Source organism: Phalacrocorax carbo, chromosome 4, assembly GCF_963921805.1.
Source record: "Phalacrocorax carbo chromosome 4, bPhaCar2.1, whole genome shotgun sequence".
Taxonomy (NCBI): Eukaryota; Metazoa; Chordata; class Aves; order Suliformes; family Phalacrocoracidae; genus Phalacrocorax; species Phalacrocorax carbo.
The window spans coordinates 40,937,327-40,963,911 of NC_087516.1; the positions used below are offsets into that span (position 1 = coordinate 40,937,327).

Consider the following 26,585-nt stretch of genomic DNA (forward strand, 5'->3'; position numbering starts at 1 on the left):
TCATGCTGCTGCAGAACAACTTGTCACAGTCGTTCAGTGTTCAGGTGGTAGGAGTGCCAGAGGTCTCAGCTGAGTGGATGTCATTACGATGCCACCTAGCGGAATATGTTTTGAGATTGCACTGAAATACACAAAGATCCGTGTGAGAAGAAAACAATGATCACATAAATGAAAACTTTAGGAACACACATGCAAAAGGCTTAATAACTGAGTGTTACAAGTAAGCTATTTCTAACTTTTCCTATAGTTTGAATATTTGGCCCTGCAGTGTTGATTACATTTTGCTTCTGTAAAATATATGAAATACAGAAAAGAATTTTGATAATAGACTCATTTTATTTTCATAGGTTGTGCAAATCCACTTGGGGTCACTGTTCTATATACAATAAGAATCCACCTCTAGGATTTTCTTTCAGAAAATTGTATATGCAGCTAGACGAGGGCAGTCTCACCTTTAACGCCAACCCTGATGAGGTAAGTGAATTGTTGCTCACAGTAATAAACAGTTAAAATAATTGTGATGATTGTTTTATAAGTACAGCCGTATTGAAAGCCAAGTTTTAATAGGTGTTTGCTTTACTGTAGGAATGGTTAATACTAAGCTCCAGCCCTATCCTGGTCTTTTTTTGCATATGGTACCTGTGCACATCATTTACATGGCTTGCCTCTTAAGTGCTCTGTACAGTGGTCCAACCTATGGATGCCAGAAATTCGTAACCACATATTGACTTAGGTATGAGGCAGAGATCCTAACCGAAGAGACAATGGTGAATTTTAAAAGGATGATAATACACCTACATAAATTAAAATGCTTCCACAGAGTATGAGTTTGATCCTACTTCAGTTAAAGCACGATGAGGTATAAATTAACACCAAATTACTTCTATGACAATTATGGTTTCTTGTAAGGGATTTTTAAATCTCTCCACAATCATGGAGCAAATCTTGAAATGTTGTGAAAAAGATGTACTGCTGAACTGTCCTAAAGATCAGTTTCGTTTGGTTTCTGTGGATGTTTGTTATGCATAAACATAATCTTTCTTTATAGTATATAACACCATATTTTTAAAAAATCCCCCATGTCAAACTGAAAGGTTTCCATTTATTGATTCATGTAACTAACTGAAGACATCAGTTTCTGCTTTCACTGTCACCTTTCAAAGAAGAAAGGAGTTTGAGAGGAGATAGCTTTTGCCTGGGAGATACACAGTTAACACCCAAGCTGACAGTCTTTTGTGTCCAAAACCAGACTCCTGCTTCATGTTTCCTAGGAAAAGAAGGTACACAATACTGAACGAAAAGTATGATTAACTTCTTGCATATATTTATCCATACACAAGGAAGTGTTAATTGAATAAATCCAAAGTAGGAAAAGGGTTAAGAGACACAAAAAGATATACTTCTAGGAGCCAGTAGTTTTTTCTGCTGATGTGATACAGAAGACATGAACTTGTGACCATGGGATGACAGAAATAAAGCAGTCATATGAATCATTACACGAATGTGATTTTGTTTAATTCTTGTTTTATCTCATATCCTGCTTGGTGAAGAAACACCCTACTTTTATTAGTTGCAGATTACAGTATTTTGTAATTTCTCTGGTAGAGCTCTGCCTTGAACTGTGGTATGCACTGCTGAGACATCTTATCAGCACCTTGCTGCTTGAGCGATTAACATTGATTTTCAGCAGGCTTTTAGTGAATTTAGTAATAAATGCAAAGCTTTTCAAATGAAATGCAATTTAAGGTAACTTAAATGTGTTTTCAAGAATATATCAGGCTTTAATTTGTAGCAGCTTTGCCACCCACCCAAATTCTTCTTTGTCTTTCAATTTGTTTTAACATAATTTTTCACTTAATATCTTAGTTTATAATATGCTGTTACATTTCAACCTAATTTAAAGTAATCTTGGTAGGTTTAAAGCAATTGGAGCCTTCATAAGAGGCATTGAATAAAAAATCTGTTATTTTTAAAGGAAATTAAGATCAGCAAATTAGAGATACCTTATACTAAATTGGGTATTAAATTTATTATGCTACACTTACTTCTTCTGGGTTCACTATGGTTATATTTTACAGTAGTAGTACAAACAGTCTGCTTCAGGCTTAGTGAGAAATGAGAACCTCAGGATATCTCTTGAGGGCTTCTGTTCCTCTCTCCCTGTGGAGCACCATAGCCTGGTAGGAATTATTCAGGGCCTGAGTTTCAGGAGAATTCACAGATACTATTGCTTTTATTGTTTATGACTGTGATATTGGCAAAATTATTATTATTATTATTATTATTATTATAAGGACATTGTGACTGGAATATATGATATGACATTCCACTATTACAAATTGCGTCTCCGAATTTCCTGCCAAACTCTGCTTTACATTTGATAACAGACCTGATCAAATTACTATAAAAATAGGAATACTTACAGCCACAGGAGCAAGATTCTCCAAAGGACACCGCCCATGTCATGAAAATGGGTAACCAGGCTGCACAGCAACAGCTCCAGAGCTAGCGGTGGCTCACGGGGTAGGGAAGAGCATCTACACACTTTGTGGTAGGATTCTCTGGTTAGCCATTGTTGTGTGCATGGTGTTGTGGTATCTGCTGTAACTTAATGTATTGATTGTGTGCATGAGCTTGCATAATTCATAGCAGGTGCTCACATTCTGCTGAAAGGATGTGCCTAATCACATTACACATAATTCGGAAAAAAAACCTCCAGTGCATGTTTGGTTTCTCTTTTTTGTTTGTTTGTTTGTTGTTTTGGGTTTTTTTTCATATGGCAGCACCATTGTAGCCAAGATTTTGGAACTTGGGTTTTGTTTCTTTGGGGAGAGGGGAGGTTTAGTGTTAGTATTAACACTTGAATATTAATATTATGTTATTTAATCTGCCTACATGGTCTCTGCTGTATTTTATTCTAAAGAGCATATGGTGTATGTGAAATGTTTCTCATGCAGTGCTCATTTCATATCTCATACACTTAAGACTCAGAATTTGTAAGCAACCAGTAGTTATTTCCCCCTGTTTTGTATACTGTTTCTAACTCCCTACAAAATATTTTGTCAAGTGTACTACATGGAGCTATGCTATGTAGTTAAAATTGGAACTGAAGTGGAAAAGAGAATCATTTGATCAGGAAAGGTCTAGTTTTTGTTTCATTCTTAATGAGAACAATTCTAACTGATTCTGTTTAATAGTATTTTATTTTTATGGAATTTTTTGCTATTGGAATCTGGATTGTACTGAAACTCTGGGACAACAAGGTCAGGATTTCCTTTATGTAGCATAATAACAATAAAGGATACTAAGACAGTGCTTATACTAAGCCTGGCTTTCTACTCTTCTGATTGTCTCATTCATTACCAACTGCCCTTAGTTTTTGCCAGGGAGGTCAGTTTTCTGACCTTTTCTTGATTATAAATGAATTGTTAGCCACTTGCATAAAGCTACCTTACCTGTCTTTTAATTATAGATAGTCTAGATGATGGAATAGTTACTGTGAGGTATACTTCTAATGAATTTTTTTTTAAAACTTATCCTATTTCGTAGTGATCTATTAATACATCTCAAAATTGGCTTGCTTGATTTATCTGTCCTAAGAATATTGAAAGTATGTGTATGTTGTAGAGGAAAGAAGCTCTTTTGTGGGATTTATCTAAAAAGTTGGAATGAACCAGGCGGCTGAAACCTTTTGAAAAGTCTACATTGAAGTCAGAGAACTTTAATCTTAAATAAATTATTATTTATGGATTCTGTGTAACATGAAAAATACTTACACGTTCTACTTGTGATTTCTGCCATCATAAATGTGTATCACTGAGACTGTATTTTAAAGACAAACAGTGAAGGAGACACTGTTTGAAATGTGTGTTCTGTATTGTGTCCACATTTGTCACCAATTACTTGATTCGTAACTTAGGCAAAGAATCTTAAAAATTTCTGTTAGAAAATATAACATCAGTACTGTGCATTTTGTTCCAGAAGATGCACCATGAAATAAATTAAGGCATTGCATTTCCCTAGAAAAATGAGAATAAAAATACCATACTTGTCTGCCTGGGTTTAACTCCAGCCAGCAACCAAGCACCACACAGCCACTTGCTCACTTCCCTCACAGTGGGATGGAGGAGAGAATCAGAAGAGTAAAAGCGAGAAAACTCATGGGTTGAGGTAAAGACACTTTAACAGGTAAAGCAAAAGTCACGCACGCAAACAAAGCAAAACAAGGCATTCATTCACTGCTTCCCATGGGCAGGCAGGTGTTCCGCCATCTCCAGGAAAGCAGGGCTCCATCACACATAACAGTCACTTGGGAAGACATCACTCTGAATGTCCCGTCCTTCCTCCTTCTTCCTCCAGCCTTACATGCTGAGCATGACATCATATGGTGTGGGATATCGCTCTGGTCAGTTGGGGTCAGCTGTCCCAGCTGTGTCCCCTCCCAGCTTCTTGTGCCCCCTCAGCCCACTCACTGTGTGAGCACTGCTCAGCAGTAACAAAAACATCCCTGCGTTACCAACACTGTTTTCAGCACAAATTGAAAAAACAGCCCCATACAAGCTACTGTGAAGAAAATTACTCTATCCCAGCCAAAACCAGCACAATGTCTAATTAATATTTACTAATAATGTTACCTAGAAGCCCCAATTAGAAATTGAGGCCCTACTATGCCAGGTACTGTATATACAGAATAAAATGACAGTTAGTGCCCCCAAAGAATTCATCTAAATAATTAATCTAGTATTTAAGCTTGATTTCCTATATTTCCTCAGCTTTTATTTAAGAATGTTTTGATTTGGTTCGTTGGTGATGAAAATCATCTTTTTTTAATACAGTACAGACTAGAAAGAAATCTGCATTTTCTGTTGTTCCTTATATAATCCTACCAAAATGTAAAAGCATATAACTCACAGAAATATAAATTACCTAAAAACGTTAATATCCCACTAGTGATTTATTTAGTCACCTTTTAAAACTATTAAAGCTAAGCAAATAGAGCATGTATACAACCATTTATGTGGAATTCGAAATTTCAAATATTAAGTGAAATTTGTCTTTATTGACAAATGTATTTGTCATATATTTTCCTGCACTACTTTTAAATGCACATTAAGTAAAAAGCTTCATTGTCTCCCAATTCTGATTTTGCAAACAATTCCGTTTAAATACTAAAAAGAGAAATTGTGTATATGTGTAAAATACCGATTCCAAAATTTTTATACAGTTAACTTAGAATATATCTGGTTTGTTTTGTGTGCATATGTAAACAGAGACATCTAAACAAAGGCAACTACAAAAGTTTTAATATTGACTGCTGAACTGTTCTGAAAGTACTCTTAGGGAAGAAAATCAATACAGAAATGGAACTGAAAGAGAAAACTCTTCCATTTTAGATATCCTGTATGGATACAAATGAATGGAAAGTCTCTTGGGAACAGGTAGAAAGCAAGCTAGGGGTGCCAGGGCTGTAATAGAATAGGTTGGTAAAACAGGCACTGTGTGTCTGGAAAAAAGGAACAACTGTAAAAAACATGTTGAAATAAAACAAATGGTTTTTGTTGTTACTATTAGTTGATGGCTATGCTTATTGATTTGAATTACATACGCAAATAACACTTCTAATGCAGTAAAATTTTATCCAGAGCTGTCTGAAATTCAGTGGTAACGTTCTTGCCACAAAGGCAAGGTATCCTTAAGGCATCTTTCCTAATTCTCTAATGCTGAGAACATTACAGTGGAAAGCAGGGTCCTCATATAAGTTAGGCAAGCACAGAGCTACTGGAAATCTTGGCTGTTGTACTCTTCACCTAACTACTCTTCCACTAAATAAGAATTGGAGGAACTTACTGTGTGTGCTCATCCTGCAACGTTTCCTAAGTGTTAAAAAGACCTCATCAGACCTGGTAGACAGTGGCACAGATCGGCCTGCCTGACTTCAGTCAAATGTTTCCTTAGAGAATCACCAGATGACTGATTAATAATCTTAGCATAGATTTTAATAGTGTGTAAAACTACTTATTTCAGCTAGTATACCTGCCACAAGCGACCATTTTAGCTACCAAAACTGATTTATTTGAAGTGTGGGTTCTGAGAGGAATTCCAGGCAGTGTTTACAGTGTTACAAAAAGCAGATTCGATGACATGCCATAAATCTTGTAAATAAATTTCATTTGCTGTGAACCAAATTTTAAGAACTTTAAAGAGAAATCATGTTTCTATTGTTGCAAAGTATTTGTGGTTGCTTAGGAAGAAGTAAAAAGCAAGTAAAAATGATGGCATGTGCTAAAGTATATTTACTTCAAATATTTGTGTTGATTTGTGAAGGAGATGAGGAAGATGAATAATGAGACTGCATTCACATAGAAAGATACTGTCAAGCATTTGGGGAGTGGGGGGGAATTAGAGATGGAATACAAATGCTTTGCAAAGACTTGGTAGGCTATCAGGTGAAGATTCTACACTGAGTTGAAATCTAGTGCGTGAAAAAAATAACTTACGGCATTTACTGTCTCAGGGAAACCAATCATTGCCTGTCTTAAGGTGTTATTTTCATCCTGCCTCATCTATGACTTGCCAGGTATTTTCTGGATATGTTGCAGAAGTGTTTGTTAAATAATTGCAGCAGGAATACTACTGAGACTTCCTCGCCAAGCTTCAGTTTGTATCGCCTTAAGCAAATACTACTGAAGCAAATGCATGTCTCATTAGGTCAGGATATATATAAAGGAGATGTTCTGCTGCTAGTCTTGTATAAATGGCTATAATACTTAAGGAATACAGTTTTGATCTCCCTTTTTTAGTTTCCTATTTAGCTCTAATTCAAGAAAGTACTCAACCTTATGTTGTCCGTCCATATTATGGACAAACTTAAATATGGTCTAATTCGGACTTAAATGCAAGCTTATAGTGCAATACGTGTTTCATTACAGTCCTAAATAAAGAGTCCTCTTAAAATGGGGGCCTAAAATTGCTAGGATTTTTTTTTTATAAAACCTTTATATTTTTATTTATTTTATAAAATAGTCTTTTAAGGGTAAATAAAAAAGTATGCTGGTGACTGCTATTTTCTATAAATATATAAGCAAAAATTATGGGCTGGTAAAAACAGCTAGATAATATTACAGGTGTTTGTTGGCTTTTCACTTGTGTTATCAATATCTTAAGCATATATTCTAGCTTCTTTCTCGCTTGATAGTTATAACTGAGACTTTGCTTTACTAATCCACTTCACAAAACAACTTCCCAAACCTGCACTCAGTCCTTTATTTCTTTTTTAAGGAAAATTGAAAAGCACTGGGAAGTTAGTTTATACACTACATGACAGGTTGCCCCTACGTCTTTACAGATGTAATGTAAACTAAAAGGGCAGACTTGCAAAATGTTGTGAAGTCTGATATCAGAAGATTTATGAAAAAATATTTCAGAAGTATTTTAAAGGTGATTTAGGTCGTGGCCTTGGTACATTATCCTATCCTATGCAGGAATGCCCTGTGCTACATATTTTACATTATTTCAACATTACGGTATAGTCAAGAGATACTGTACTTAAGTATTGTAACACTTCTTTGTAACAAATGCTCAGAACCACTCCCAGCCCTTGCCAAACTGAATTGAAACTAGTTGGTTAGTTCTTCTCAGGTTTAGATTCGTGTTGTTGAAAAATACGAACATTTTTAAAATCCATTAGGTCAGTTTTGGTTTCTGAGATCATAAGCAAAATAGTTTTACGCTTTAGAATGTCTCAATTAATAGAAAGAATCTGGCATATCACGAAAATATTTTTAAATTAAGTTTGGCGTGTGTATTCTATAAGAAATATGTGCTTGACAAAGTGTGGAAATTTCTGGAAATCAAAATATGAATATAAAATATACACAAATTTTCTCTCTTTTAAAACTTTTGTTTATGTTAGGCACAGTGCTCTTATTTATGTGTATGCGTATTTATATATGTTGATATTTACCTATGCTTTGAAATCAGCGTGCTTGTGTTTATTTGCATTATTACACATTTAAACAAATGCATTTAATGCATCTATTTGAATGTGATACATTGTATACATGTGAGAACATTAATGTTTTAATGAAAGATATTAAATACTAAACGCATCATGGCTAAGATTTTCTTATTTACAAAAGTTATGAAATTAAAAGTTATGGTCCCCACAGCATTTTAAATACAATTACAAAAGTATGAAAACCAAAATACTAGTCTACACGGTACAGAAATTATTAAAGAACCATCATGCTCATTATGGGGTTCATAATTTTAAATTTCCTACTGTAAGTATATGTAAAATCTCAACCATAACAATAAATGGTTTCTTTGCATTTGATTTATAATTTTAGAGTGCATTGTGCATGTTGAAATGATATTTAGAGGAAGAGGAATCATTCTGAAAAACAAACCAACTAATTAGTATGATTATGTTCCTACATTGCCAAGTATAACGCTTGATCCTAAACACATTATGAAGATTAAACATACCTGTATTTTCTCTCAGGGAGTCAACTACTTTATGTCCAAGGGCATATTAGACGATTCACCGAAGGAAATAGCTAAGTTTATCTTTTGCACAAGAACACTAAATTGGAAGAAGCTGAGAATCTACCTTGATGAAAGGTAATTTGAATTCCTCTTGAGACGTTCCCCATTTTTTTTCAATATACAAGACCATTCAACAATATTTTGCTTGTACTGATGTAGTTTTAAAGATGTAAAAATGCAAGTAAATGCAACTAAGTAATGCTGCTGCTAAATCTGAACAGTTACTCAGTTCAAGTATTCACGTGACTGTAACACTTCATAAGAACCCCTGAAAATAGCACCTATAACTAATAAATCTCACATTCTCTGCTTTTTCTGCATTTTTGCAGTTCTGGCATAAATTGTTTTGAAGTTATAGTAAGCATTTAAACTACACAGGGTAATCTTCGTGCTGTATGACATTCAGGTATTTTGCTGCTCTTTTTGACTTGGGTTTCTTTTTTCCCTATCTGGCAGGGGTGTTAATTAGAAAACGTGGTTATCACTTTACCAGGTGATGTTAGTTTGTTAACTAATGTTGAGTCATCTAACCGTCATTTGGCTGTCTGATATTTCTCAAATGGAAGTCACGCCCACCTCCTAAGATGCAGTAGAGCATCCTCTTGGAGACAGGATGAGCTGCAGTAGGGAACACACTCCCTGCTGTAGCATGCTCTTCTGCCTCCACAATGCTTTCGCTTGCCCTCCAGGATACCTCCATGTTGGGGTAGTGCAGCATCAGGAAAGAGGAGCACCAACTTCACTTCAAGTGAAGTTGAAACAGGAGGACAGTAATAACAACCTAAATAGGGACAGCAGTGCTTCTAGCAGGAATCCTCTCCTGCTTCTCATCCTCCTCAGTCTGTACCACTAAAGGAATGAAAGGAGTCATCCTGTGGTGTTGTCACCACTGACAGTCCTGTGCTGTAAAGCTTCAGATTATCTTTTTTTTTGACAGTAGAAAAAATACAAAATTATTTAACGGATGAGATTGCAAGTTAATATTAGCAACCCCTACTGCCATGCATCTTCCCTTCGTAAACAGATTGTAATCAGGCACTAAAAACTAGATTTCTAAATGTTAAGACTCCCCTCTTAGTACTGAAATGTTTAATAGAAAGGAGAAACATACAAAAATATTCTTTGGTTCACTTCAAATTTGCTTCCAACTTTCCTTCAGGTGTCTTTTGCACATCTGATCGTGTAGGCTAGTCTGAATCCTTTAGAGGTTTCTGTGTGCAGTGGGAAACGCTAGAGAACATCGCATCCTGATGGAGTTAGACTTTAAAGAGGTTTTGTGAGCAAACGTTGTCTAACTTAAGCCTGGTTTTAACAAGATAATCCTGTAACAGCTTCTACTTAGGCACTAGAATGTGTGACACACATGAATCTATTCCCTTTACTGTCTTTTTTTAATGGCTTTGTCAGACAGTTTAAAGGAAGCTAAGCCTTTATGTAGACTATGAATATGCATGTAAAGAAACTTAGAATTCTGATTAACATGTATTTTTATAGTATTTAGCTACTATTGTAAGTGTCCAAAGAACATGTGTTTATATTATCTTTGTGCTGTTAGTGATAATTTTCTTTGTCTTTCAGCAAAAAACAAAGCTCATAAACTATTTTAAAGCTTTCATTTTTATTTTTAAAACCTACATTTTCATATTTAAACAGTTGAAAGAAACTTCTCTAATGATGTGGGATTTTATTCTATCAGGCGAGATGTTTTGGACGACCTTGTGACGCTGCACAACTTCAGAAATCAGTTCTTGCCAAATGCACTGAGAGAGTTCTTCAGACACATTCATGCTCCTGAGGAGCGTGGGGAGTACCTTGAGACTCTCATAACAAAGTTCTCTCACAGATTCTGTGCTTGTAACCCCGATTTGATGAGAGAGCTTGGCCTTAGCCCTGGTAAGCAAAAAAGAGCTTTGATTCAGTGGATCAGCCTTTATGTTTCCAGCTGATGCTACTGCTTATAAGAGTTTCAAAGTCAGCACCTAAATAAGTATTTCTGAAAGTACAAATATGGCTTAGGAGGGTTCAGTATACAGTATACCCCACTCAGGTTGAAAAAAAACCAAAACATACAGATTCTTTTTTTAGACCTAGCTGATAAGTGGGGTTTATTTTCATGTTATCTTTCCTTCACTTTTGTCTGTGCTTAAGCTCTGTACTATCTCTAAGTTCCCTCTTGCAAAGACTTACACACTTTATGTTTTACCTTGTGGATGGTCCCACAGAAATGAGAGGGGATTTTGGGCCTCCATCGAATTAACAAGCATTTCTAATTGCTTGGGGGGGGAGCCAGTTTCAGCAGTGGGACTACTTATATATTTAAAGATAAGCTTTAGCAGGATCTTGGCCTTAATTTACAAAAACTTCAAGAATCTGTTTAAATTAATGTGAATAAAGCCCTTAGTGACTTTTGGATAATGTAGAAATATTAAGAGATTTGGTAATGTGCTGTCATTATTACTTTGAAAACTGCTATATTAAATTTTGTTTCACTGGGATACCCTTTTGAATTGTTATATGTGTGTGTATAGATACATGTGTAAAATTATAAGCCCAGATGATGAAGACCATAAGGTTCTTGGATAGGGAACAATATTTTTCATGACCACAGTTTCCCTTTTAATTATTTTTATTCATTCTCTCTTCTCTAGATGCAGTTTACGTACTGTGTTACTCTTTGATTCTACTTTCCATTGATCTAACAAGCCCTCACGTGAAGAACAAAATGTCAAAAAGGGAATTCATCCGAAATACGCGACGAGCTGCACAGAATATTAGCGAAGATTTTGTAGGGCACCTTTATGACAACATCTACCTTATTGGCCATGTGGCTGCCTAAAAGCACAATTTGCTAGCACTTAAAATTTGTAATTTTCAAAAACTACATCCATTCAAGAAATTAATTATTTTGTAGAGATGGGGGTTATTTTAGTGCTGGTCATTCTAACCTCTGTATGCAATCAAAGTTTGTGTGTGTAAGTGTGCGTATGTGTAAACTACCTTTTCTATCTGTTTACTGTGGGAACGGAAGGATTTGGAGATTAGGTTTTCATAATTTTTTTAGTTTTGCACAAAACAATGCCATTAGTCTGACACAGCCTTTTACGAATGTTAAACTGACATTACAATCTAAGCTGACAAAGTGGTGAATTTGTGCATTAAATCTGCTTGAAACTTTAATAAGTTCATTCTTTTTAGAATACCATGTAATGTGTATATATTTAAAGAGATTTATAATCATAATTATTTTATTGTAAAATATTTTAACTAAAATGTCTTCTTTTATCTCTTAAAAATAGCGTTGTACTTCTTTCTTTAGCATTTTTTTACAATGCTGACTACCTCAGATACATAACTTAGAGAAACTATTGTCTGAATACTACAATAAAGTTTATTCTAGGAGATGACAGAACACTTGTGAAATATCTAAGCTGATATTTAATACTATATTGACTAACTTGAATTAGTATATTGCCAATCTGCTGTTCACTCAATTCTGAGGAAGATTACAACCTCTGTTTTAGATGAACCCCGATGTCATACAGGGATAGCCTAGGGCAACCGTGCAGTTTACATTGAGAGAGCTAACCTATGTTGCAGACACTGGTTACTGGGGACACAAGGCAACTGCAGTCATCCCTTCAGCACAGTAGGCAAGGAGAAGTCTCAGCAGGGAAAGTGGTAGGGGCAGCTAACGTGTTGCTGCTTTCAGCTGCTTCCCTCGGTCTAGAAGTGTCAATGATGGAAATGCCTAGGCAAATATGTACCAGATGACTCATTGCTAAAGCTGTTAAAAAGTGACTGTGCAAGATTAGAGCAGTGACTAAGCAGGACTGGAGAGCTGTTTCAGACTCAGGCACTGAATTGCTTTCTCTAAATCTGTCATGTAGCTAGATTTTAAATAGTTCTAGATTTATGAAAATACTTAAAGAATGGTTTCGGTCAGGTTGTCTCTTGTATTTTCTGAAGTGTGTAGAATATTAGCAGTGCAACTGCTGTGCATGTGCAGGAATTGAATGAGGATTTGCCTTGTTTTTGTTCAGATAACTCGTAGAGCAGTGCTTTTATTAAATTGTCATAACATGTAGTTGAAATCAGAGCTATTCCTCATTATATTTGTTTACATACTATTCAGCCATCGCTAGCATCTGGATTCATTGTGGTAACAAGCAGACTTACCTTTTTTCCCTACCACACCGTGAGGTGAGGTAGGAAGATAGTTGTTTTTCAGATTAATCTGATTTTTTATGTAGGATGCTTATGGCAGAACCAGGAATTGAATGCAGGTCGTAGTCCTCGCAGGCACGCACTTTACCCACACTGCTGCTTTCCGTTTGGCACCTAGGGGGTGTTATATTTGTCTTAAATATGAGAAGTGATGACAATGACAGTCCATGTATGGGCTACATAAATGAGAGGGAGAAAAAAAATGTAGCTACTGCTGCTATTTCAAGTGTTTAGAAGATTTTGATTATAGCTCTGGTCCACATGCAAAAATGCACCCAGAAAAAGTTGTAATTTTTTAATTATGTTACCTTTAATCAAGTGTAGATGTCATTTGTGTTTGGGTAGCATACACAGCCAAAGCCAGGAGCCAGTAGTTTTGCAGCTATGTGCTGGGCAGGTTTTACAATACCACTCCCCTCTCTCAGGATAACTTCTTATCACTTCACCCTGTGTCATTTCATATATTTCAGAAAGCCCAAGGCAGTGGTCAGTTAATCTGAAACACGAAACACAAATAAAGAGTATATGGTATGTTGGGGAACTTTGTTTAAGGCACAGGTACCTGGTCCTGTTAAAAAAAAAAAAAAAAAAAAAAGGAAAACTTTTAGCAGAATCTGTAAAACCAACAAAAAAGGATAAGTGTCTCTGTGCTCCTTAAAGTGATCTTACATCCAGACTGCAGAATATGGCTTTCTAGGAAATACTCCTCAGAAGTTTTACACTTAAAAAGAAGAATTTAGTGAACTTTGAAATTACAGCTAATCTTATCGGGAAATGTTTTCTTCTCAAAACACAAATGCAGAGCGAGGCCTAATTCTCTTCTGACTGGTAGTTATATATTGGCATTAGTGATACTAGATTTGATTTTGCACTGATACGAGAGTACGAATTGTTAATCTGCATTTCTCTTAATTTCCAGTTACCCTCGGTTCCCATCCTCAGACAGATACAGAACAAAGTCTCCAAGCAGACAGAATGTGTTTTTCTGGAGTAGATGAGTACATCTATTAACAAGGTTTAGAAAGCTTCAAGGCCAGTGTAACAGCCAAGAAGATAAAGTAGAAACAGAATGATATGGTTATAGCTCCCATAAGACACAAGTCTAGGGGAGAAGAAAAAAAGCCAAACCAAAACCCTAACCATGTACGGATGACAGCATCTGACCCTCACAACAGGATTTTGAACTGTGTTAGATGGTTAGTGCCCGACTCGAGCTGTACATCATGTTACTAACTCAGAGTGGAACAGAAAACGGCAAACCCAATATGCCAAGCGTGAATTCCCCTAGAGGTAACCAAGAAACAGAAAATGACAATAGACATTTCTTCTGTCCTTCTTTTGAAGTTTGAGTCTTTCTCCAGAGTGGCAGAGGAATAATTTTTTTCATTTTAAGAATCTAGACTTTTCATGAAGTTAGGCAATTTTCTGCCTTAAAAGGAAAAAATATCTTACGCAGGTGTAACTACTCTTACAAAGTGAGAAGGATCAAGTTTGAATTCTCTTAGTCATCCTCCAAAAGCCCTCTAAAAACTAAGTTTTGGGCAGTGTCTTCTTCAGTGCACTATTGGTGTCTCCACGTACATTTTAAAAGAAAATGGTGATAGATACTCCATTGATCCAGGTGTCAATGAATGATGTGATGTGGAAACAAGCTCCTTGATCAAGCGCTTCAGGAGAGTATCCCAAGGCTTAATTACAGGAGCATGATCATATTCATAACTGCGAAGTGATTCCCAAGCTATTGTGATTCCACCATTTCGTGCCCTTTGAGCTTTGGCTACGTGATATTGCCTTCGTGCTAACTGTACGCAGCACTGAAGGAAGAAATGAGCCTGCAGCCCATCCCCCTGCGAACGCTAGTCGTTCTGGTCCTAAAAGACGCTGAAGTTGTGTTCTGAACGGCCATTTCTGAAATTTTGCTAATTTTAGTATACACAGATGTGACAGAAGGACAACTGGTCTTTGTTCAGGCAGGGGAAATGAGTGTACCTGTGTCCTTGTAAAGTGTCACATAATACCGCTCATTTTTGCCTGTATTAAATTCTGAGGCCCTCATTGCATTTATTCAAGGAATACGGCGTATATTACATATTTGCGTGGTTTAGTTATAGACAGTGTCTGATATTCTACATTTTCTCAAAACTTTCTGCCTTGACTACTATCCATTCATACTCTAAACATACAGCTTTGGCTTTTTAAAATTAATCAAAGCTGCTTCAACGTACAAAAGCGCAAACAAGTCTAAGTTAGAGACACGTTTGTCAACTTTGAAGTGGGCAAGACATGCGCATTCAGGAAAAAAACATTCAGTGTGTTCCCTTCAGCCTTTCCCTCCCACCCCCCACTCTGGAAAAAGAAAAATTATAAACAGTTTCAAAATACAGATTTAGGAAAATAAACTGACTAGCCAGGCAAATAAATGTTACTGTTCCCTCTTCAGTATGCTGCAGTTTGTTAATGTTCTTTACACCACTTCATCAACAGGAATTGCTCCTTTTTGAAGTGGTAATAGTTTTGTTCTCTGTGTAAGGTTGTCATTGTGCAATCTGGTATTTTTTCTAGTTCTGTTTTTAGAAAACAAGTATTAAGTACTTAAGCAAAATTGAGGTATACCTACTTGGTCATGTTAGAATGTCAAAATAACAATATTAAATATTTAGAAAAGTCAGATTTACTTGCCTTATATGGGATTGGGATTTTTTTTCTTTTCACATATTTCATGTAAGTATCAAAACTAATAAACATTAAGGCTGATGACTTGTTCTCTGCCGTTGTGAAGTCTACCACTCTAATCTCAAAAGCACTATTAAAATAGACAAAGGACAGACTTAAAGGATTTCCTGTGTCTCCCATAGGCACATTATGGTTTCATTTGCCTTAAAGAGAAATAATATACAAACATTTATAATCTACATATAATAGTGATTTTAGTAAGATAAAATTTTATGTGATCTTCTAATATTATTTGTCAGATGTTAAAAGTTAAGACTTACCATACGATGTGTGTAATTAAATCATAGCCAGATAGCTGGGATTAGTTACATCATTGAGAAATGAATGTGTGTGTAAAAAGCTTCAGAGAGATCACATTGCTCCTTCATCACTTCAGTGCTTTTGCCGACAATGATGTTAGTAAATCTGCAGTTTTCCTTCCTTATTCATGTAAAAAAGCTTAGACAAGAGATGGATTAGAAAATAGTTACACAGAATACTTCCATTCCCTGTGTGAAATTTTCTTGCATTAAAAAGGAGCTTTCTGAATTTGCTTTATGATTTAAAAAGGCAAAAAACCCACAATTCACTGAAAGAATGAAGAGGCTCTGATTTTCAGATATGTGGTTCACTCAGCACCTAATACAAAAAACGAGCTAAAAGCACTTTTTCAGATTTCTAGCAATTATAAAAAATGCATTGTTTTTTAAGCTTAAAAATACTACTTATTGAGTAGGTGTACGTGACAGAAATCAAGCGTATTTATGTGAAAGCAACATAGTCAGGATACCAGTTCTTTTCGGAGAGAGTATTCATTTGTAAAAGTTAGCTTTCTTCTTGGCAGTGTTGGAGAGGAATGTTGGATTTAATTTAAAATGATTAATGAGATTTTGTCAGACTCCCTGCCTTTACTACCACTGCAGTTTGTCAGCACAACAACCTGGGAAACCCGGACGCCACTCTGTCGCCCAAAACAGCTTTCCAGGAAAAAATAAACCTGAGTAACTGGTGCCAGGTACATGTCAATGGTATTGTCTTTCACTTGTTGAAAGTTTAACTCTAAGTTGGGACATTTACACATTCTGAGGAAGTGAAGCTCATTCGTTATTTCAGTAGTCTGGTTTTGACAGCGGACACCAGTATAAGCTTAAGTTTTCAGAGCAAGCGTAGCCTTTGTTAGTAACTTTATGGCAAGTGCGACAATCCATGCAGATGAGAAATTCTCTAAAGGAAAACAAAAATTACCAAAGCTTGTTCAGGTAAGTTTTTTCTGGAGAAAGACCACCTATGCAACCTGTCTCGGTTTTGGCTGTATTCCGCTAGGAGGATCTCGTCCTCCGAGCCCTGCGCGCGCACGTAGGCTGCCGAGTGGCAAGGAATGCTCTGGCGGACTCGAGGCAGAGGCATCTGTGTGCGCACGTGTGCTAATAGCCAAAACGTAACAAGTTCGCAATGCTTTTCATATGTAACCGTAACATAAGAAAACGAGCAATATTTCTGAAATATAAGGTAGATATTGAAGATCATTTACTATTTGTCTTTTCCGCTTTCCCTGTGGAAATGTATCCTGTTGGGCCACAGCTTGAGCATTGTGTTCTCCTTACGCATGAAATACACCAAAACTGAAAAGAAGACTTTAATTTCAAACGCAGCCTTCCCCTTCCAGCAAAATACATGTCTGCCTGCACTGCACAAGGCTTTCTGCAGCCCCGTGACCCTGCATCAACAAACTGACCTTTCATTCACTCCTGTGGACCCCTTTGTACATCACTTCTATCCACTAACTCGGCAGGCCAAAAACCCTGTGAGGCTTCACAGAGATGTAGGAGGTGAACAAGATTTAGTACTGCTCTGCTGCTCCAGGCAGAACGTACTCCTTATGGGGCCTGATGCCGCAGGTATTCTCAGCATGACTTTCATCTTAGCTATTATGTGTTAAAAAAAACTATTTTCACAACTGCTGTTTCCCTGTCTTCACATCCAGAATTCAGACTGATTGTCATAATTACTTGTCACACAATTGAAGTCAAATGTATTTTTATAACTGGAGAACTTCTTAAGCTTACTTGCCTTCTGCAGCATTAATCACCTGCACGACAAAACAAGCGAGGAAATCACAGAACTGCTTTAAAAGTGCCAGAGAAGTGCATCTCCCAGTGCGCTGCTTAGTGACAATCAAGATCCTGCATTTTTTTCATATTAAATGTGACTTTCCTTTCCATATTCCACTTAGGAATTTATATCAATAAATATATTTGTTACTGTTCCATGCTGTCTAAAGTCTGACAGTACCGCTTCTGACTTGTACTAGCAAAAGCTAGTTTTGTTGGTTTCTTTTTTAAGCTGGAATAGCAGCAAAATTTACAGCATATACACAACATTCATCTGTCACAGTAAAAATATGATTAAAAATGCTTGAATTTTTTTCCCTATATATAAGGTTCAGATATGTAATAAAATACAGAAGTCATATGATTAGTTTCAGCTTTTGTTAAAACTTTTTTCAGCTTTTTAAAAATATTATTTACTTTTCTTGGTATTAAGTGTTCACAATGTACATTGCGCTGCATAACTATACCAAAAATCGCAGGACTTAAAGGCCTAATTTGAAGATTTAAATGGTACATAGACATTGTGCTGACTTCCTATGTAAGTAGGTTTTATTTAAAATCATAAGGACCCTGAAATGTATTGAGAATTCTTTTAAATAAGTAATATTTAGTAATATTAAGTTACATTGTTAAGATTTATGGTCTGGGGCTAAAGACACAAATTAGTAAAAGGGGCGGAAAGCCAAAGGAAGACATTTTCTTTGATAAGACTTTTCATTAAAGATTTCGTTAAAACTAAAATTTTGTCAGTTTTAATGCGGATAAAGACAGAAGTTTTGAAGAGGTTTCTGTAAGAGGTTAGTGGTTTCTGTAAGAGGTTACCTGGTCCCAGCCATATTCATACCTCATCCTCCCTCTTTCCTGTGGTAACATAACAGCCTTCCTGCCCTGTCCAGCAAGTCTGCTCCTCTCCACAGCTGTCCGCAGCAGAGTCTTCCTTTGCAGCCTTCTCTTCTCTTCCCCTCAGATTAGTAAATGGACCGTGTGTAATCTCATTGTTTTAAAAATACAGTGTTCTGTGTAATTTCTTAACACTGGTTAAACAGAAAAAAAAAAACAAACTAGTAGTTAAGATGTACTCTCAGTGAGGGCTGATATTTTTTAAGTGCAGACAGTTGTTACATTCTACAAAAGAAGTCGAAAAGGAAGGCCATGTTGCCGATCATACAGTTTTATGTCAATAACGTCAATCTCATAATTATTCCAAAATCATCCTCAAATTAATTCCACAAGTGCTGATTAACAATCTTTAGTCTATTTTAGAAGTTGTTTCCTACATACTTGAGCTAAACAGAATTTTACATAGGATATGAGATAACACTTGGAGAGGCTTATCTGCATTATCCTTACTACACACTTAACAAGATACACCAGTATCTTGTTTACAGACAGTAAAATTCTGGCCCCACCACTGTCAAAAGCAAATCAGTAACTCAAGGAAGCAGAGTTGGTGTAGCTGTACGCTTCTGTGGGAGAACTTATCTCGGGCCGCATACCTCCGGGACACAGGGCTCTACCCGCCCTGGGGACAGCGATGCACAGACATCAATATGATGGATACAAAATGTCCGTTTATTTAGCTGCGTCACACGCTTATATAGCTCTTGCGCTTCCTGTTCCTGCCACTCCTATGGGGAGGAGTCTGTCTTTCCGTCACAGCCCGTGATCTTCCGGTCGCCGATCCCTGTCTATTCCCCTACATCTTGGGATGTCATTATGGTTTGGAAGAAGCGAAAGCTTAGAAGTTATCTCCAGTGCCTCACCTCCTGACAGACCTGTGGTCTCAGCACACTGTTCAGGCTGGTAAATGTCACTGCGTTAACAGTTGCGATACAGAAGTATTCTCAAACTTTTTTTGATAACCCATTCTCAATAAGGAAGAGAAACAAAAGCAGGTTGACTTTCTGGAGGCTTTATGCTTACTACAAGTAGTGCAAGTAATACTATTACTTAATAAAAATAATTCTTTAGTCAAAAAGCATTTAACCTCAGAGAAAAGAGAAATAGTAAAATTCAAGTCCCATGATGCACAGGAGATCAGTGAAATAAATAGCAGAGGCCCACCTGTACGGGCATAGCAGAATATTGGTCTAAAAGAAAAGATGTCTCAGTTGTAGTAAAATCTAGTTTTCACAAATGGTGATTGAAGTGCCTTTTTGGTTTCACCACCTTTGTAGCCAATTCTCAGGGTGCAGGTGTACCACATAATCTAGCAAAGGAGAATTTGTGTGTTCATAGGCTGATGAATAATTATCTGTCTGCTCTGGCTGGCCCTTCAACAAACGGTCTTTGGTGAGTCAGTAGCGTTGTCTTTAGAAGAGCTTCCAGAGAGAGATTTGTCACTTGCTGTACCACAAAGTTTAGAAGGTATGCTCAAAGGCTGAAGAAGCCAGACTGGGTGGGAGTTTTATACTGTCAGGTATGTGTATTGTATGCTTCCCTTCCCCTTTCCTCCTTCTTCGCTTTCTTCATTTCCAAAAAAGCTTGTTTATATCATTCTTGACAATAATTTATCTTGGGGGGGGAAAAAAAAGGCTGTGAATCTTTGAGGGTAAAAAAAAATGTGTGAGCTTTCACAGTTTTTCCTTAACATTAAAATATCATTCCTGTGGATGCCAAGATTTTTTGCTAATAAAGACTGCAAACTTAATGTGAGCCCAAACTGATCCACTGATACCTGAGAGCAAAGGAGAGTCACCTTACAGTTACCACCCGAGAAGGTTAGAACGTGGAACTGGTGTTACCGTTCTTATAAAAATATCACTTACATCGAAGTTAGTAAATATTTACAGAATCTTCACCTACTATTTTAATTATTGTTATTCATTTCATGTGCTATTTTAACTGGAAATTGTCAATTAATGCTTTTATCCCTCATTGTGTCAGTCTTACCTACCGCAGATCAAGACAAGTTTCTGTGAAAGGGCTTCATGCTACATTGCTATGGAAAATAATACATCAGGTTCACAAGAACAAAGCTTTGCCTGATGAAGTGCTCGCTTACATGGCGATAAGTATAAATTGTTATATAAAAATGAAAACGGCTTTTAAGCAAGCGAGTGATTCAATCCATTTTAAACACAAGTCCTTACAAGGGGGTCTTAGGTGGAAGCGGATGAATAATCCAATCCCTATTCTGCTGATGATACACATCTTCAAACATGTGCTTTTAAGTTCCTGAGAAGCCAATGAAACCAGCTTTCCATACTGTTTATGTCTGTAAGACCCAGCCAGCTTGGAAGGGCAGCGCCAAAACCCATTCTCCTGACGAAAGCAGTACTTGGCTCAGGCTCCTTTTATGATTTAACAGATGACAAGCATGGGGTGAAAGTGAGTTTAATATCATGTTTATTCTTGATAGAAAAACTTGCACACCAAATGCAGCAATTGCAGCAGAAAAAAAATATGCTTGACAGTGGCTCCATAGAGTCAATGCAGTCACCAGGTCTTTCCTGAGCAAAACCAACACTCTGGTCCCCAAATTTACGATCTTGTTTGGCAGGTTTCACCAGCTGGGAGAAGCTCCCCTCCATACTCTCTGCCAAGGCACAGCTTCTGCTCTCTGAGCGTTGCTCCTCCACGAGGCCAAAGCAGCCCAGGATTTCTCGTCGTGCTCACTGTCCAGAAGAAGGGGCCAAAGTTTCGGGCCATGGCAACAGAAGAATGACACACACACACACACACCCCATTTCTGCAGCACCAGCCACTCCTCTGTTTCAGTGAAATTCCTAATTTACACCAGCTCCGAATCTGCCCTTCTCTTTTACATCCTGAAACTTGATTTTCTCCTACCTTGATATGTAACTGTTCTCTTTGCATTATTGGGATGCTTCAGCTCTGTTGTGCTCTTCATGCTATGGATTCCTTGTTCACAAATGTCCTTCTGCAAGCAAAAGACCCTATGTCAGAAAGAAAGGGCACAAACTCCATGCTGTGCAGAGCTCTTATTATCAAAAGATCATTAAAAACAAACAAAAAAAATCCCCAGTGCATTTGCAAGGACCTATCCCTGGGTACAAATATGTTTCAAATTAAAGTAAGACTAGAAATGACTGCAATGTAAAGAATACTTTGCTGACTAGAAAATCTGGTAAACTCATGTCTTTTCCAGATATATCTATTGCATTGTATTTTAAAATGACCAGGTTTCATGTTTTTCAGCCACATATTCCTGAAATTGTGTCCTTGACTGTAAGAATAATAGGATTCTATTTATTTTATTATTTTTTAAGTCCTCGACTTGCTTAGACACCTTGTTTCTTTCTCTTTTCTAACATTTCCCTTGCTGGTATTAAAACATACAACATAACATAATTTCCTAACAATACCTCCTAGTTTTTCACTGTGATTTCCTGACAAAGTCGGGATCTTTTAAGATACAGTTTCTCTTAGAAGGGCTTATAGGAAAAAAAAAAAAAAAAGTGTAAACAGTACAAAGTTGACAGGGTTTATATGTGTATATTTATGCCTTGTATATATCCTAGGCTCCTGGTCTGCTTGCCTGCCACTATGATTGATTGACTGCGTCCCGAAAGATGTTTATAAAAACCGGCAGGTCCCGTATTTGTACAGATCTGCAAACACCCAACGAACGCCAAGCGCCCGGAGATCTCGCTCTTGGCTCTATTCCTGCAGTCTCAGGTAGGAGCATTACTACGGCGGTGGTTATAGCTAACACCGCCGCCGAGCTACCCTTCCTCCTCCTCCTCCTCCTCCCCCCCCCCCCCCCCCCCGGGGCTGCAGCGGAGCCCCCGCAGCCGGAGGGATTTGCGCGGTCGCCGGCCGCGGATGGCGGCGAAGGGAAGCGGCCCTCGGGGCTTGCGAGGGCGACGGGAGCAAATTAATCAGCTTGTCCTTGCCCAGGCTCCGAGGAGGCGGGGGGCGGCGAGAGCGGGGTCTTGGTGTTTCCTCCTCTGTTTCAGGAGGGTCCCCTGTCGCCACAGGGTGACAGCCGGGTCGCTTGGAGCAAAAATAAAATAATAAAATGAAAAAATAAGCTGCCCACAGATGAGGGAGCCTCCCTAATGCTCTCTTTAGTTTAAATGCTTTCTTTATTTTAAAGCCCCGAGCCGAGCTCCGCCCCGCCGGGCTCCACCTGCCAGGGCGCAGGGCCGGGAGGATGCCCCTGCCCTCACCGCCCCCCTCCCGGGGCGCTTTTCCATGTGGATCCCATTATCATCATTTGCTCCTAGTATAAAGGGGATTAAAGTGATTAGAATGAAAATAATTAAATAATCTTTCAATTTACTTCTTCGTGCTGGTTGCAAGGGGAAAGGGAGAGGGGGCTTTACCTACAGTAACCGAAATAGGGCTTCTTTTCGAAGGGGTTTATCTCTAAAGGAAAGGAGGCGGGGGGGGGGGGGCGGACACGACACACACCCTTGCAACCGTCAACTCTTTTCCAAACACTAGAGTAATGCTGGCCAGACCTTCGTCGTAACGTGACCCTACGGTTTTCAAAGGTGTTTTCCAACCTGTAATCGTTTGTTAAGTCTCAGCGTTGAATAACGAAAGCAAAATAAACACCAAAACGGCTGGGATGCTCTGGGCTTTTGTTGTTGTTTCGGAGGTGGGACGGTGGAGAAAAAGTTTGGTGATTGGTTTGTTTGTTTGCTTGGGGTGTTTTCCTGCGACAGGCAAAACCTCTATATTTCGTCGTTTGGAATAAAGCCATAATCCTGATGAAAGGATTTAAAAATAACAGGAGGATTTTAATCTAACGAAAGGATAACGGTTTCTCTGGCCTCTTTCTAAACAAGTGACATAACTGCTTATATATGTACTGACACTATAGCTACGTTTCCATTTCTGTATCTTTATTAATCTGTACTTCAGTCTTTAGTGTTTTCGTTTGCACGGATAAAATTAAGAGGTGAGAACCATGTCCGAGAAAATGTAAAAATTCAAAGGTTAATTAGTCACACGCGCCTTCGCTTTCTTCTTCTTCTTTTTTTTTTTTTTTAAGTAACTTTAACATTAAAGAGCATTAATATATAGGGACCCACCAGAGGAAATTCTCGTGGTAGATTTTCAATGGCAAAGGGCAGGAGCCTCCCCAAAGACAGCGGGAGCTGGGTTTATTGACACCCCGTCCGATTTTCCTAGCAGTGACCTCCCGCGAATCCCAGCCCTGCCATTGGAGCGGGCCGGGAGGCGGTGGGAAGGAGGGAAGGAAGGAGGGAAGGAAGGCAGGCAGGCAGGCAGGCCGGGATGCTGCCTCTCCCCCACGAAACCTCCCTCTGTCCCTACCCAGAGACGCCAAGTCACTGGAACCAGGCTATTACTTTTAAATGGGCAGAGGCGGCGACATCACCCACCCCTTCCCACCTGAATAACACAGAAGTAACTTCACATTTTAAAAGCCCTGCAAGGTCCGGTGCTGGTGGAGGAGGAGGAAGATGAGCCGGGGACGTTCGGGAACGGCGAGGCGTAATGCCTCCGCTGCCTAGAAGGCACAGCGCCAGAGCGGGTAATTCCCTTTCCTAATTGCTTCGTTTGACAACAAGCAGATCAGAAAGAAAATCTTGCAGGAAGAACTTCGGGATCTGCGGGGGTGAATAACAGCCCTGTGCCCCCTGCACAGGGGGAAACCCGAACCGGAGCCCCGCGGGCGCCCCGCTCGCAGCGCCTCCGAGCGCACCCGCCTGCCCCAGGCAGCCCCGCGCTTCCGTTTGGTTTAAAGGGCTCTTCTGAAGCTGAAAAAGTTGCCCTGCGGGGTGGCGGTGTTTTCTCTTTTTTTCAAGTAGATCTGTCAGGGCGAAATTTAAGTATAGACATGCCTTTGATTCAACGAGGAGGGAAAACCCCGTTAGCTGTCAGAAGCTAATTTTCAGCTACTAGAGAAGTCACCGCCTTTAAATATTTTCCTTTCCTCTATAAAAAGCTGTTGGCCTGCTCTCGTAGTTACTTCAAAGCCTATCCGGCAAATGGAAGCCTCAACCCCGGCGCCGGTTCGGCAGCAACCGCTTCGGTAATTCCTCGCTGCGGCGCGGCGCCCCGTGCCCGGCGGGGCTCGCCCACGGGCGGTTTCTCCCCACGGAGGCGGTGGTTAATGCCGAACCCGCGGGCGCGGGCGGCTGCTCAGTCCCCGATAAAACCTCTCCTGCGGCTCGGCCGAGGCCGCTCCTCCGCCTGCCGTGACCGCCTAATGCCTCCTTTCCTGATCCGATTACCGCCCCGCTCCTGTTTGACTGTTTATGGACAATAAAAGCCCCCCGCGTGTCCCGCTGGGGGCCGCGGGACGTGGGCGGCCGCGGGGGCCCCGCCGCGCCGGGCGCGGAGCAGGTGGCCGCTCCGCCCCATTGTAATTTCCCCCCGTTTTAACGCAAAATAGGCAAACCCTCGGCTTTACTCCCACCTCCCCCAGCCCCTCCACTTCTTCACGGAAGAAACGCGAGGGGCAGCGCCTCCCCCCGTGGCATCGCCCGCAGCGGCCGGGGGCGAAGGAAGCCCCGGGCCGGGTCTTGGCTTTTCCTCCCCTGTTTGAGGAGGGTCCCCTGTCACCGCAGGGTGACGGCCGGGTCACTTGGAAAATAAAATAAAATGAAAAAGGGGGGGAAAAGAGAAAGAAAAACACCCCAAAAGACAAACAAGCAGCCCCCAAACCAAACCGCAACCCGCAAACCACCACCGACACAAAAACCCTTCAGCGGCCGAGTCAGATGTACCTCCCCGGCCGGGGGGGCCACGGCGCGCGCCGTTACTCGCCGCTCCGGCGGGACGGGCTCTCCGCGGAGATCCCCCCTCTGCCCCGGCGGCCGCTCCCTCTGTCCCCTGGGAGGACACACGGCCGCGTGTAACACGCCGCGGCGGCTCCCACACCCACGGGCTCTCCCACGGCTCGGGCTCGGCGCCTCGCAGCCCTGCCGGGGGCGGACGCCCTTCCCCCCGCCCGTGCCGGGGGATAAGGCTGTCGGGGGAAGCCCCGGAGGAGCCGCCGGTGCCAAGCGCTGTCCCCGCCACCCCGGGCCCCTTGAACACGGGGAAATCCTCTTTCTCCAACATCACCGCGCTGGTTTGGGGGCTGGTTTATTGTTTTGTTTTGGGTTGGTTTGGTTTTTTTTATCCCCGAGGGGATGTACTGAGGCTGGGCTCGGCGTGCCCCCCTCCCCCGACGTGCCGGGAAGAAGCCGCCCACCCAACTGGGGCTCCTGGGGCACCCCCAGAGCGGCGGGGAGCCCCAGCCCTGCCGAGGCGGGGGGTTAGGAGGGCGGCCGGAGCCCTCATGTGCCCCGCCAGCTCATCAAAACCCGCCCCGCCACCCGCACGCTGCGCCGGGGAGAGCCGCCGGCTTATTTTAGGAGTCAGGCTGGACAGAGTCCACCCTGCCAAGGACATTTGATTTAAAACTGCCTCCGGAGAAACACAAATAAATAACTTCTTCAGGAGGAGGAAAAAAAGTGAAAAAACAAACACACACACGCAAAAAAAAAGTAAAAAAAAAAAACCCAACAAACCACCAACCCCAAAGCTGCCAGGAACTACAACCACTAAATACCGGTAGGGACGGGAGAAAGAGCAAAGGTAGATAAATCTCGGTTACCTAACGGAAAGGGAGAGGCGAGCCCCTTGTGCACACAGAGCTTCAGGGAGCGGAGAGCCGGAGTGCGGGGGACGCGAGGGGAGCGGCGGGGCGCCCCGAGGCTCCCCTCGCCGTGCCGCCGGCGGGAGGCTTGCGGCGCCTTCAGCTCCAGCCCAGCCGGCTCCCCCACCCGAAGAAGAAGAAGAAAAAAAAACAAACAAAAGAGCATTAGGAGGAGTCCAGTAAGGAGGGAGGAAGGCTGAGAGGCACGGAAAGCCTCCCCAGCTGCGGGGACTGGGGAGCCGGGGGTTGCGTGTTTGGGAGGGTGAAGAGGGACGCGGTGCGGGGACGGAGAGGAGAGAGCGGGCCGCTCCTAAAACACGGACGGGAAATGCGCAATGAACCTAAAAACGTGCAAATAAAATTCGATGAAAGGGAAAATCAATGGGGTTTTGTTGGGGTTTTTTCCT

At 40.2% G+C, this 26,585-nt stretch overlaps 1 protein-coding gene and 1 long non-coding RNA gene across 9 annotated transcripts in view; one reads left to right on the forward strand and one right to left on the reverse strand.

Moving 5' to 3' along the window:
* FBXO8 (F-box protein 8) overlaps positions 1 to 15,525 on the forward strand; it is a 23,488-nt gene extending 7,963 nt beyond the window's left edge. For all 4 annotated transcript variants that reach the window (XM_064449700.1, XM_064449701.1, XM_064449703.1 and 1 more), the window contains exons 3-6: positions 348 to 474; positions 8,504 to 8,622; positions 10,244 to 10,440; positions 11,196 to 15,525. In XM_064449700.1, the coding sequence (XP_064305770.1) occupies positions 348 to 474; positions 8,504 to 8,622; positions 10,244 to 10,440; positions 11,196 to 11,383 (631 nt within the window). In that variant the 3' untranslated portion in view covers positions 11,384 to 15,525. The remainder of the gene's footprint in view (positions 1 to 347; positions 475 to 8,503; positions 8,623 to 10,243; positions 10,441 to 11,195) is intronic.
* LOC135313069 (uncharacterized) lies at positions 10,335 to 26,585 on the reverse strand. 5 transcript variants are annotated; one of them, XR_010372661.1, is made up of 8 exons: positions 26,137 to 26,585; positions 21,387 to 21,477; positions 18,439 to 21,211; positions 15,765 to 15,942; positions 15,451 to 15,647; positions 13,080 to 13,267; positions 12,724 to 12,947; positions 10,335 to 10,437 (listed from the first exon to the last, which is right to left on the reverse strand). It is a non-coding gene; the product is annotated as an uncharacterized LOC135313069 (long non-coding RNA). The 5 variants fall into 5 exon arrangements; XR_010372659.1 differs by having other exon boundaries at positions 15,765 to 18,628; XR_010372660.1 differs by having other exon boundaries at positions 12,724 to 12,885; positions 15,765 to 21,211.